This window comes from Elephas maximus, chromosome 2 (genome assembly GCF_024166365.1).
Source record: "Elephas maximus indicus isolate mEleMax1 chromosome 2, mEleMax1 primary haplotype, whole genome shotgun sequence".
NCBI lineage: Eukaryota > Metazoa > Chordata > Mammalia > Proboscidea > Elephantidae > Elephas > Elephas maximus.
The window spans coordinates 49,755,141-49,768,628 of record NC_064820.1 but is presented as its reverse complement, the minus strand read 5'-3'; the positions used below and the strand labels follow the sequence as shown (position 1 = coordinate 49,768,628).

General features: G+C 40.9%; 1 protein-coding gene across 7 annotated transcripts in view; it reads left to right on the top strand.

The window, feature by feature from the left end:
• The first annotated feature begins 437 nt into the window (after positions 1 to 437).
• HMGCS1 (3-hydroxy-3-methylglutaryl-CoA synthase 1) overlaps positions 438 to 13,488 on the top strand; it is a 29,535-nt gene continuing 16,484 nt past the window's right edge. Inside the window, exons 1-3 of one of the 7 annotated variants that reach the window (XM_049863239.1) lie at positions 438 to 623; positions 3,791 to 3,860; positions 6,321 to 6,373. Coding sequence is in view for 1 of the 7 variants with exons in the window: in XM_049863191.1 (XP_049719148.1) it covers positions 3,702 to 3,860; positions 6,321 to 6,373 (212 nt within the window). In the remaining 6 variants the exon portion in view is untranslated. Of the gene's footprint in view, positions 3,861 to 6,320; positions 6,374 to 8,017; positions 8,440 to 13,488 lie in introns of all 7 variants that reach the window. The other 6 variants (XM_049863230.1, XM_049863212.1, XM_049863191.1 and 3 more) reach the window with 6 other exon arrangements.

The following is a 13,488-nucleotide window of genomic DNA, read 5'->3' as shown; positions in this document are numbered from 1 at the left end:
CTTGGCTACTGTGAAAATTAGCAAACAGTAAAATTGAATTTAGATCAAACGTTTCAGAAATCTTATAGGTGAAGCCGGGCTCTGGTTGCTAGGCAACCTGACAGACTCTCAAGCCGGGACCAACTTGCCTCCTACACTTGACCCATCTCTCCCCAGTAGTGGGACGCGGAGTTCCCATTGGCCTCCATCTCCTCTCGCTGAGCAACAACTGGTGGGAGAACCTCTCACTCCCTTGCCGTTGGCTCTCGCCGTGTCTCGCCGCTCTGCCATTGGCAGGCGGGCTCTCGGGCCACCGCACGTCACTCTCTCACCCCACTACTTCGGCCTTCAGGCTTTGTCCCCGCCTCTTCCCCCGCCCTTCCAGCCACGAGGGAAAACCCGACCTAATCCCCGCCCCTACTTTCCTTCAGATTGGTAGAAGGCCGGCTGGGGGGCGGACACTGCCGGGTTACTCTGCCGGGCGCGATTGGTTGCTGGCGCCACTGTCCCGCCTCCCACCGACTCCCGGCGGTGCCGGGGTCCGGTGGCTCGGCGCCTATAAAGCTGGTGGTGGGGGGAAGGTTCCGCGTACGGTCTCTTCGCGTCTGGCGTCCTCTCCTTAGCTACTGCCTGGTCACGTTTGGGTGAGTGTCCCGCCTGGGGGAGGAGAGCTGGTCTGCCGAGCGGCCGCCCGCGGGGTGAGGGCCGGCGGAGGCGGTGTCCTTGACTAGGCCGGAAGGAGCTTGGGCTCCGGGTCAGGGCGGAGGTGTGGACCTGACCTGGGAGGACCGGGCGTCGTGAGCGGGGCTCGTTAGGTCTTCTCTGTCAGGGAGCTGGGGCCGACCGTGGTGGGTCTGAGGAGGGGCCCAGGACACTCGTGTGGACGGGCGATTCGCGGAGCAAAGAAGGCAAAAGGGCGTTGAGGACCAGGTGTTGAAGTGACATGGCCAGTTAGGGAGGTGGCTGTGACTGCCGTGAGGGGATTAGGAAGGGGGGCCGTCAGGAGAAGAAGAGCTGGGCTGCCGGGTCGTTTCCGGATCTCTGGGTCTAGCCTGGTCGCAGAAGGATTGGAAATACCAGGCTTAGATGGATTTGTATGTGGCCGGGGGTGTGTCCTCACGATGCCACATGTAGAGAGTTGATGGAAGTAGACAGCATTTTTCTTCCCTGCTCTCAGGTGCAAAAAAACCGTGGTTTAGACCTGGGTGGTACTGGGGCGCTTGACAGCTTCGGTCTGTGCATGCTTTAAATCTCACAGATTGCTCCCTCCCATTTTCCCACCTCCCTATTTTTTATGTCCCGCCTTTTTTAAAATAGGTTTCCTCCAGTGTTCTGAAATCCTGCGTCTCCCTCCTGCTAATTAACCTTCAGAACCAGCCTGACGTGAGATCCACAGGGTCCTCACGCACACAATAGGTTTGGGGTTACGTCGAGGACATTTCAAAGCCAGGTATATACAGGAATCTTTGAAAACGTGTTCCCCGCCTCGATCAGTGATAGCGAAAGGATTACTCTGACACACCCTGTTGAAGGTTTTGGGAACCTGGTGATGTGAGGAGGGCTCTGCTGGCCCTCTTTGCCTTGTGGCTTTGGCCTTCAGGCATCACTGGCCGCTTTCACTGCTCCCTTCTGTGCTGCCCCTCCCTCCTGTTGATGGTCTTGCCAGCCTGCTACAGTAGGATGCTGTGCTCTGGCTGCTGCTTTAAAGAACTAACATGTGCTCTGTTTCAGGGATGAATCCTGAAAAACAATGGTGAGATAAATGACAAATTAAGATGAATGGAAGTGCTTTTCTAGTTGACTAGTTGACAGATTTTGCCTTCTGAGATTGGTTTTAGACATTTATTGCACAGTTTATTCAAAGGAAGGCAGATTGAAAACCCTTAACCTGTATCTGTGCCAAATGTCTCTTTCCAGCTTGAGACATCTCAGGTGTTTGTGATCTTTGATCAAATCCTTTTTTAAAAAAATTTATTTTTGTTGTTGAGAATATACACACCAGAACATAAACACCAATTCAGTAATTTCTACGTGTACAATTCCGTGACACTGATTACATTCTTCAAGTTGTGCAACCATTCTCACCCTCCTTTTCTGAAATGTTCCTCCCTCTGTTAACATAAGCTCACTGCCCCTTGAGCTTCCTATCCACTCTTTTGAGTTAGTGTTGTTAATATGATCCCATATAAATAGTTCTTTAAAAAAACACAATGCTCAAGGCAGATATTCTTTAGTAATTAAACTATTGTTTCATTTTAAGGAGACTTCAGGAAATATTTAAGGTTTAAAGATTACTTTGCTTTAATTTCAGTTATTTTTGTGTGGAGAAGAAAGAGGGCAGGGATGGATATCTTATGGGAGGTGGGAAAGACTTTATGTCTGACTTTTATCCATCTCTTTCCTAAATATGTAAATATGCCCTTTATTCCCCTAGATCAGCTCTAGTTTAGTCAGTAACCCCAGTTCTCAGAAGGTGTTCTCCATGAGAAGATTTGAAAGGATATTATGTTTGGGACCTTGCTTTTGATTTTGTTTGTTTTCTTGAATATTTCTCCAGAGTGCTTTTTACATCTTGTGTCTTTTAACTGTGGGGCTGATTTTGAGATTTTTGACCTATATTTTATATAACTTTTCTCAGAGGAAATCCTCAACCCTCAGATATTGATGTAATTTGGATTTCCTGGGTCCTTTAGAATTGTTTAAAACCTAGTCAGGTCTTCCATAATCCAATGGAATTGGAAGTAGGGGACTGTGGTTGGAGCTGTGAACAAAGGAGCTTGATGGGCTGTATACCAGAATCCCTAATTACTTAGTTTAGTTTGGAAAGGAATATTCAGCCTTCTAATTGTATACTGGGTTAAGAAAATACCAAATTTCATAGAAGGGTGTGATATTTATTTCTTAAAAAGGTGGTGGTATGGATTTAAAAAATCAAGAAAGATGATACCTAATCTGATGGGAGGGTGCTGAGACTAGACTCTTAATCCAGTCATCCTAGTGCTTGGCACATGGCTCATGCTCATTTGATGAGTGTCAGCTGAGTGTAGTAGAGAAGAAGCTAGTCTTTGAAAGCTCACAGTCTTCATCTTTGCTGGGTTTGTGGCTGTGGAGGTGTGTGTGGGTATAGCAATGCTTGTAAGACCAACAAATATTCTCTTCTGATTCCATTTGGATACTTTACATTTTTCACTTTAGGATTTGAGAATGATTCTACCCTACCACTTGAACAGCCACAATACAGAGCCAATTTCCTTAAACTCCTGGACACTATTTGGTGCTGTAGCTCATTTCAAAAAGTGATAGCGAAAAGAACAACTTGATGGTGAGGCTTGCTACAAGTACCTGCGTCTAACAGATTTGTCCTCCAGTTTTTATAACATAATTCCAAATTAAGCCCCTCAAAAAAATGGCAGGGTTCATGCAGGTCTTCTGTGTCAGGGACTCCCAAAGGAATTTCAGAATATTCAAAATACAGCTGCTTTCTCAAGAGGAGTCTAGGAATCTAGTATAGATAAGAAGACCAGCTCATACCTAGTTTTCCATAAACATTAGGATATTAAGACTTTGGTGTGAATGACATACCCGCTTTAGGAGTGCAGGGCAATGATTAGAAAACTCACTTTCTGTGTGGTCAATCTAGGAAGCCTTCCTTAGAGCAGGACCTTGAAATAAGTAGAATCTCTGATAGGCAGACCAGGCACTCTGGGGGGAGGCAGGCAGTGATGTCCACATTTTTGAATGTGGAGAATGAGACCAGAGTGCATAGGTGTGATCCAAGCTTTAATAGCAATTTTTGCTTGCTTGCTTGCAGGGGTGAGAGGTTGCCAGCTCATTCTCAATATCCTGCATTTCTCTTTTGTAACAGTGAAAAAGACCAGGAGGTAATTGCTTATAGTTTATCATTTGCCAAAATGTGTACTTCATGAACTTCTGACTACTTGTTTGAATCAAGCCATAAGGAGGAATTCAGAACCCTAATCCCCAAAAGAGCCCAGATGTACAAGTTAGGGAGAAAGCATCCTTGCACAGACCCGATTGGCCCTAGGCAGTCTCATCATTATTCAGTTTTAATCTTGGCCAAACTGATCCTGCCTGTATTGCGTTTCAGGAGTCTCCAAACATGCTTTCTGGTAACCTGCTCAGAGGTAGCAATGCTTCCTGACCCATGTTGCTTCCCTCTCTCAATTACTCTGAAAAGATTTCTGTTAGAAATAAGCTGATGATCTGTTGGAGGCTTTGGCAGTACTGGTTTAGTGAGAATATTAGAGAACAGCAGTTGCAGAAGAGAACAGGACAAGACCTGTCACAGAAGAGCCTAATCCCTCTCTGAGTCTTCCCCCAAAGTGGTGTTAACAGCCTCCATTTGCTTTCCTGGTCTCCAAGCCTCTTTTTCTCCTAAGAATTTCTTTTACTAGTGATCATATGGACTTTCATTGTGTTATTCTTAAGTGGCACAGCAGTCCTTTGTAAATTTTTTTTCTTCTTTCTTTTTTGCTCTAGTGTTCTCTCTCTCTCTCTTGCACTAACCCCATCTCCAATTTAAATAATCAAACCAAAAGGGGAATATTGGCAGTTTAGGGGAAATTTCCTTATCACCCCTGTTACCCATTGCCATCTGTTACATTCTGACTCATAGCGACCCTGTTAGACAGAACTGCCCCATGGAGTTTCCAGGGAGCGCCTGTGGATTCGAACTGCTGACCTCTTGGTTAGCAGCCGTAGTACTTAACCACTACACCACCAGGGTTTCATTTCTTATCACAGATAATGTCAAATGTATTTACATACATGGCTTCAAGAAGAAATATTAGTTATTTAAACAGTTGCAACATAGAGAAGGACTTATGTTTTCCCCTCCTGGGAGAACTGTGGTAAGATTAAAAACCCATTGCTGTCGAGTTGATTCAGAAATCCTGGTAGTATAGTGGTTAAGAACTACATCTGCTAACCAAAAGGTCGGCAGTTCAAATCCACTGGGCGCTCCTTGGAAACCGTATAGGGCAGTTCTACTCTGTCCTATGTGGTCACTATGAGTCGGAAGGTCACTATGAGTCAGAATCGACTCCACGGCAATGGGTTTTTTTTTTTAACAGGTAGAGTTGATTCTGACTCATAGCGACCCTAGAAAGTATAATACGCAGATTACAAAAGCATAGTTTCAGGTAATAAAGTACAAAAGTAAGTTATTTTCCAACTATATATTTAATATTGTGATTAAAGGGAGACATTTTTAGAATGTAATTGTCTTTTCCTACAAAACTCATGTCTTTAGAAAATTTTTAAATTTTAATTTCTTTTTGGGGGGAAGTTAGTAAAGTAAAAGGAATTGGGGCTGTGAAGAGCTCTTAAACGATCTAATCATGTAAAAGAAGTAAAACTTTACTAAATGGCATCTAAATACGGCTTCCTGTAATCAGGCAAGAACGGATGCCAAATTTGTTAATAATTAGAGAGCAAAGGAAATGGTGTATGTGTAAAACATAGGAGCTATTGTCTCAAGTAACAGACAGTCCATCGAACCAGATGGAATGGAGAAAATGCTCCAAATTCACCTTCCCATTTTATTTCCACTTAATTTAAATGGTACTGCTTAGGGCTGCTTTGTCTTGATATGTCAAATGCTTATCTTTTTGTCACAAGCACTGTGGTGGGGGGGGCATTTTCTAAAGGTTGGGAGGAGTGGAAAAGGTGGCAATGTTGAAAAATAAGAGAATAGGATTAAATCAATCAACATGACTAGGTCTTACGAGAAAGACGTATTTTGTTATTGGTGCTTTACATTATAATGAAGCATTTTTCACATGTATTTTCTCATCACAACAATCTTTCACAACGAGCCAGGCTCTATTTTATAGATGAGGAAATTGAGACTCAGAGAGATGCCTTGACTTTCTAAAGCCACAAACTCCTAGGACAAGAGTAGCCTCTTTGACCGTGTAGGTCTTTCACTTCAGATATTTGCTAACTTTGCCAGTATGATTTCCCTCAGTATTCTTGAAAACCCAAATTTAATAAATAAAGAAAACTGCAACACTGGCAGCATCATGCTTATTTAAAGCCTGAACCAGTGATATGAGTTTCTTATTTTACTTCAGTACCAGGACTAAACCTACCACTTGCTACAAGAGCTAATAAAAATGGGGGGGGGGGGGGGCGGGGGAGAAGGGAAGTTGTTTTTTTAGCTATCATTTTTTTCCCCTAAGAAAAAGTCATTTTGGTCTATTTTTTTAATGTAATTGGACAAATAAATGCTTTATTTTTATCTCTGAATTGGAGTTATATTATTTGAATTTGTGTGGTGATTTTATAACTTTAAAAGCAGCTCTTATTTGAATTCCCAGTGCCTGAAGGAGGAAACAGACCTGGAGACTGCAGTTCTTTATCCCTCACACAGGTACGGCATCCTGTCACGCTGCTAAAGAAAAGTGTTCCTCTCTCCTGGAAGAGGGGATTTAATTTTTATCCTAGAGCAAATAAGTATTTTAATGCATCATGTAGTCTTAAAACCCTTTTCAGGGTTATGTCTGATCTTTAAAAATTAGTTAATGCCATAGTGCTTCAGGAGACTACTTTTGCTTTTATTAGGCTAATGTTTAAAATCTAAAAACTAATACCAAAACTTAGTGTTCATTCATAAGGAAAAAAGTATAGATAATAAAATGTGACCACATAAACTGTTTAATCAGAAACAATAACAGGTAAGCATTTTCTTTTGGGGATCAGGTTTGCCTTGAATCTTTGCTAGGTTCCCAATTTAGGTGGGGGCAAAAAATTGTTTCACTTTTTAGATTTAAGCCATGTGTGCCAATAGTGCTTTTAAATTTGCAGTCTCAAAAGATGTATATCTGGGTTATAGATGAATGTTTAAAATTATGTGAGAATGGAATGGAATACTACACATCGATAAAGAACAATGATGAATCTGTGAAACATTTCATAACATGGAGGAACCTGGAAGGCATTATGCTGAGTGAAATTAGTCAGTTGCAAAAGGTCAAATATTGTATAAGACCACTATTATAAGATCTTGAGAAATAGTATAAACTGAGAAGAACACATTCTTTTGTGGTTACAAGAGGGGGGAGGGAGGGAGGGTGGGAGAGGGTTAAAAAAAAAAATTATGTGAGAATGGATAGCAGTTGCAAGTGTGTTTGAACCAAGAGGTTAATTTTTTTTGCAGCCATTGCTTTCTAGTATTCCCGTGGAGCTCCTTATGATTCTATTTTTTGTGTGTGTGCCTCAGTTTTATGATTTGTTGTGATTGTTACTGATTTTAGATTAAAAGGCTAGTAGCATTTCATTCATTCAACATTCAGCATCTACCATATGCCAACCACTGGGCTGGGTACCAGGGATAGAAGGACGAACAAGGCACAATTCCTGCTCTCCAGAAGCTCTTTTGTCTCATGTGAAGAGGCTGACCCTAATACATAGAAGAGGAGAATCTTCAAAGGGTTTTAAAAAGCATCTTGACAAAGATCAGATGTATATTTTGGAAAGATGTCAGTTGGCCTAAGCCAGGGGAAAGAGTGGAGGCCAAGAGCTCTGATAAGGAGACTGGTCTGAGTTCCCTGTTTGTTTTTCTTTTTTTCTTTTTCTGACTTACCGTTCATTCACAGATTTTAAAGATTCTCTGGGAATTATATTGATCCCTTTGAGTCCACCTGGGCAAGAAGCCCTCAGAGCTTCCGCATCAGCTTGATTTGATGACTCTGGAAATAGGCGGTGAAGCTTCTTTCTGTCCACCAGAGGGGGTGAGCCATCACTTTAGGGAGAAAAGCTTGCATCCTCTCAATTTTTAATATAGCTTTGGAAGGTTTACAGAGTTGTGTGGTAAAAGTGTACCTTCCTTCCCTTCCCATTTTTAAAAATGGATTTTGAAAGAAAACATTAGATAAAAAAAAAATTTTTTTTTATTATATACTCTCCGTTATATCATTTGTTCCTCACTAGAGCTTTTTTTTTTTTTTAGAGCTTAGACTTTTTTTATTGCTAACACAGTACTCTGAAAAATAATGAAATACCTTCTTACTCATAGTTGAAGATTAAAAAATATATGCAGTCAACCCACCTGGATCAAGGGAGAATGAAGAACACCAAGGTCACACGATAACTATAAGCCCAAGAGACAGAAAGGGCCACATGAACTAGAGACTTACATCATCCTGAGACCAGAAGAACTACATGATGCCCGGCCACAACCGATGACTGCCCTGACAAGCAGCACAACGGAGAACCCCTGAGGGAGCAGGAGAACAGTGGGATGCAGACCCCAAATTCTCATAAAAAGACCCGACTTAATGATCTGACTAAGACTAGAGGAATCCCGGCGGTCATGGTCCCCAAACCTTCTGTTGACCCAGGACAGGAACCATGCCCGAAGACAACTCATCAGACATGGATTGGACTGGATAATGGGTTGGAGAGAGATGCGGATTAAGAGTGAGCTACTTGTATCAGGTGGACGCTTGAGACTATGTTGGCATCTCCTGTCTGGAGGGGAGATGGGAGGATAGAGAGGGTTAGAAACTGACAAAATTGTCAGGAAAGGATAGACTGGAAGGAGGAAGTGGGCTGACTCATTAGGGGGAGAGTAAGTGGGATTATGGAGTAAGGTGTATATAAGCTTATATGTGACAGACTGACTTGATTTGTAAACTTTCACTTAAAGCACAATAAAAATTATTTTTAAAAATGCAGGTAATTTTTTAAACTGTTAGATTTTTAGAAACTCTATTCTATTTATAAAATTTTTATGATATTTAGAATAGTGAATTAACCAAAATACCCCTGTCCTGGCTGGGTAAAGAGTTAACACCATAATGTGAACAGCTCAGATCTTTAGCTAGTCTCTCTCTCTTTTTTTTTTTTTAACTCACATCTGGTGTACTTTAGAGAGGATTTAAGAGAAGGTCAAAGCACATACTTAATAGGATAGTTAAAAGCAAAGATCACAGACCAAAAGCTATGTCCACTTCTCTGTTCTTTGAAATGCCGTGGAAGCAGTTATTTCCTTGTATTTTCTTACTTCTCCTTCCCTACTTAATCACACTCCCTCTCGATTTTAATCAACAGTGAAATATTTCAAACTAGATGGCTTTTCCCTAAGAACATAATGGAAGAACCTTGGCTATCAAAAAAAACTCTCAGAGAATGAGTAATAATGATGGAGTTTGACAATGTAAATTTTGTTCCACATCAAGATGTGGTAATGTATGGATGAGGACAGAGTTAAGACTCAAATTCATTGATTGATTTTCAATTTGATGGGTTTGGGTTATTTTAGTTAACATATTAAATTTTTTTTTTCTCAAACAAAACCTCTAAGAGGTTTCAGAGTAATTAAGTTATACCTTATTTCATAAGTACCATATATAAAGATCTGATCAAAGCAAGTCCAACTATGGTAAATCTGGATTCATTTTGGAATTGATGCCTTGTATTTTGGCTTTTTATAGAGAATTGTGCAGCATTATAAGGATGATTTAATATTTTTAGCCAGTGTTGCTACCTGATAAAAGACTTTGCTGAGTTTATTAGTGAACAACTCTGTTGTAAACTTCAGAAAGGTTATACACGTGTCTATTTTATCTCCAAAACCATTACAAGTCATTGGGCCAGGCAGAGAAAATCACGTTGCCCTTAGCATGTTTAAAACCGTGTGAGGAATTGAAAAAGAATCTAAAGGGTAATCTTGTGGGGGAAGACTGACAAGGTGGTTTCATCTGCTGTGGTGATTTATGGGGTGATGTGTGGGGATAGCTAACTTGTGAGTATGTGGGCTTTTTTTGTTGTTGTTGTTTAAGTTGTAGAGCTCTTTTTTGTGGGTTATTTAGAGGACTTCATTGTATTTTTCCATAAATTTAGAATCTGCCTAGTAACATATTTGACAGCCCCTTATGTCTTCATTTACACTTCAGTGTAACAGATCAGGCAGCAAGTTTAGATGATGATAAAATCGATGGGGAGAGTTTTGTTGAGTCTTCTGATGAAGGTAGATGTTAAGCATTGCAAGTGCCTTAGATCCACGTCTGTAGTCTTCCATTTCAGTTTATTTGAGGCACAGAAAGGGAGTTGTAGTTGAAGGGGTCAGGAATATACCCTCCCCAGCTTTAACTAGAATGAGCCTGCCATACGAAAAAAGCAAAAACCCACTGCCATCGAGGTGATTCCAACTCATAGCTTGGCAGACTTGGCAGAAATGCCCCATAGGGTTTCCAAGGCTGTGAATCTTTACAGAAGCAGACTGTCAAATCTTTCTCCCGAGAGTGGCCGGTGGGTTTGAACCTCCAACCTTTCAGTTAGCTGCTGAACCCTTTAACCATTGTGCTACCACGGCTCCTCCAAGCCTGCCATAATCCTTTGTGTCCTGTCCCTGGGTGTTGGTGATGATATTGTTTTTCCTGTGTTGAGTATAGGATTAAGGTTATTAATTTAGGGGGTTGTTATTGTTGTGTGCAGTCAAGTTGATTCTGATTCATAGCAAACCTATAGGACAGAGTAGAACTGCCCCATAGGGTTTCATAGGCTGAAATCTTTATGGGAGCAGATTGCCAGGTCTTCTCCCCTGTGGAGCAGCTGGTGGGCTCCAACCGAGATGGTGGGTTAGGAGCCAGTGCTTAACCATTGCACTATCAGGGCTCTTTATTTAGGGATTGGGAGGATATAATTGGCAAATAGATTATGTTAAATAGACTGTAGATTATGTTAAATAGATTGCTTTGAGGGCATTCTTTTTTCCATTGTGGAGTTGAGTAGTAGCAATGTATATTGTTGTATATCGTTTCAAGTTAAAACAGATTTATTAAGGGTATTGGAGGACGACGTAGCCCGCTGAAAATGGAACCAGTTAGACCCGAGGCAGTTTCCTTGTACAAGTGTTCTTAGGGGGTATAAAGAGAAACCAAACCATAGGGAGGACAATTACAAGAAAATCAATGAATATTGTGAAAATCACACTTTGATTGGTTACTGATTATTAATAGTTAGTGATTACAGATAGTTTTACAGGGTGCTTAGATCATGGTCACGAGATGCTAACATGTATTTTCTCTTTGTCTATCTTGTAAAAATGCCTTGTTGGCAACAGCACTGTTCCTGAGTATGTGTATTTTGAGGGGTGCAAATGGGCACTTGGTTGAGCTCCCTCAGCATATGGTTTTGACCAAAAAGGAGAATTGTTTTTCTCAAAAACATAGCTTTTAGTCTAGAAATCCTGATTAAAATTAGATAGCGTGGTCAGCATATTATGCCTCTGTGTCACTGGCTGCGCTGACGGTTTTCTTTTCCCGAGACAATATACTGTGCTTGCGGAAATGGAGCATACGAAAGTTTAACACATCAACTGTCCTAGGGTTGACACTAATTAGACGAAGACTCCTGATTTCAGAAATGTATTTTTAAAGTATGACTTCTAATAGATGAAATCTGATAGTCTAGAAGGATGGCCAAGAAATGTTGTACTAATTGTCCAATGAGTGATGTTTTAAGTTTGGAAGAGGGTAAGAACACTTTCAGGTTGATTGGTTTGGAAAAGTTACATGGGTGAGATGATTTATATGACCTAAGTCTGTAAAGAATTTGGATAAGCAGAAGAAAGAGGTGGATCCTTAAAAAAGAAAACTCTAAAAGTGTTTTGAGGGCAGTGAATAGAATAGTTTGATGAAAGTAGAGAGGTTAAAACCAAAACCAATTGCTGTGGAGAAGATTCCAACTCATATTGACCCTCTAGAACAGAATAGAACTGCCCCACAGGGTTTCCAAGGAGCAGCTGGTAGACTAAACTGCTGACCTTTTGGTTAGCAGCTGACCTTTTGGTTAGTAGTTGTAGCTCTATGCCACCAGGGCTCCAGAGAGAAGGTTATGCATAGTAAATAGTTGTAGAATGGGGAAAGATTGGGTAATATTTGGCATTTATCCTTGATTATTAACTTAAGTGTAATTCACTGTGTGGGTTTTCTAGTGTAGGTCGCATAAACCAGAGTTAAGCAATCTTATAAAAATCCCATATAGGATGGAGGTAGATGGGAAAGCCCAAGTGAGAAAATGTATGTAGGTGTTGAGTAAAGTGATAGGAACAAGGGCAGCTTGTCAGAGCATGTTCTCTTTACCTTCTCAGGGGTGGTTCTGAGTGCTACTTTGGTTGAACTCCACTTCTTACCAGAAAAATAGACAGAAGGAAACAGTGTTTGCGTGGAAGAGTAGAACAAAGTGAGACGCATTTCTGTATTAATTTACTGTATCTGAGCCTGGCAAGTCACAAGACAGTTGAGGCTAGAAACCTGGTAGCTATCCTGAGCTCTTTCTTCTTTCCCTAATGTCCATTCAGACACAATTTCTGCTAATTTTTTGGCTTCTTACATATTATTTGAAGCTGTTCGTTCTTCATCCCTCTTGTAGTAACTGCTCCAATTCATAACCTATGTCCTATTGGGACTGCAGTATTAGCTTCCTAATTGATATTCCTTGCCTTTGGGCCTTTCTTTCTCAAATCCATTCTCTGCAGAACACCAGAGTGACTACAACAGAGGCTTTCAGACTTTTTTACTGTAAGAAATATACTTTATATTGCAACTCAGAAGATTTCAAAGGGTGGCTCAGGAAGACAAAGTAAAGTATTATAATGAAATATGCAAAGACCTAGAGTTTAGAAAACCAAAAGGGAAGAGCGCACTTGACATTTCTCAAGTTGAAAGAATTGAAGGAAAAATTCAGGCCTCGAGCTGCGATATTGAAGGATTCTATGGGCAAAATACTGAATGACACAGGAAGCATCAAAAGAAGATGGACGGAATACACAAAGTCACTGTAGAATTGGTTGATGTTCAACCATTTCCGGAGGTAGCATATGATCAAGAACTGATGGTACTAAAGGAAGAGGTCCAAGCTGCCCTGAAGGCATTGGCAAAGAACAAGGCTCCAGGAACTGACTGAATATCAATTGAGATATTTCAGCAACTAGTGGATGCAGCACTGGAAGTGCTGACTTATCTATGCCAAGAAATTTGGAAGATAACTTACTGCCTAATTGACTGGAAGAGATCCATATTTGTGCCCATTCCAAAGAGAGATGGTCTTACAGCTTGTGGAAGTTATTGAATGATGTTATTAATATCACACACAAGTAAAATTTTGCTGAAGATAATTCAAAAATGGTTGCAGAGCACATCGACAGGGAATTGCCAGAAAATCAAACTGAGTTCATAAGAGGATGTGGAATGAGGGATATCGTTGCTGATGTCAGATAGATCTTGGCTAAAAGCAGAAAATACCAGAAAGGGGTTTACCTGTGTTTTATTGGCTATGCAGAGGCATTCAGCTGTGTGGATCATAATAAATTATTAATAACATTGTACAAAATGGGAATTTTAAAACTTAATTATGCTCGTGTGGAGCCTATGTATAGACCAAGAGGAGCCAGTCTTTCAAACAGAACACAAAGACTACAGCCTTCAGTATAGATTACACCTCAACATAAAACAAAAATTCTCACAACTGGACCAATGAGCA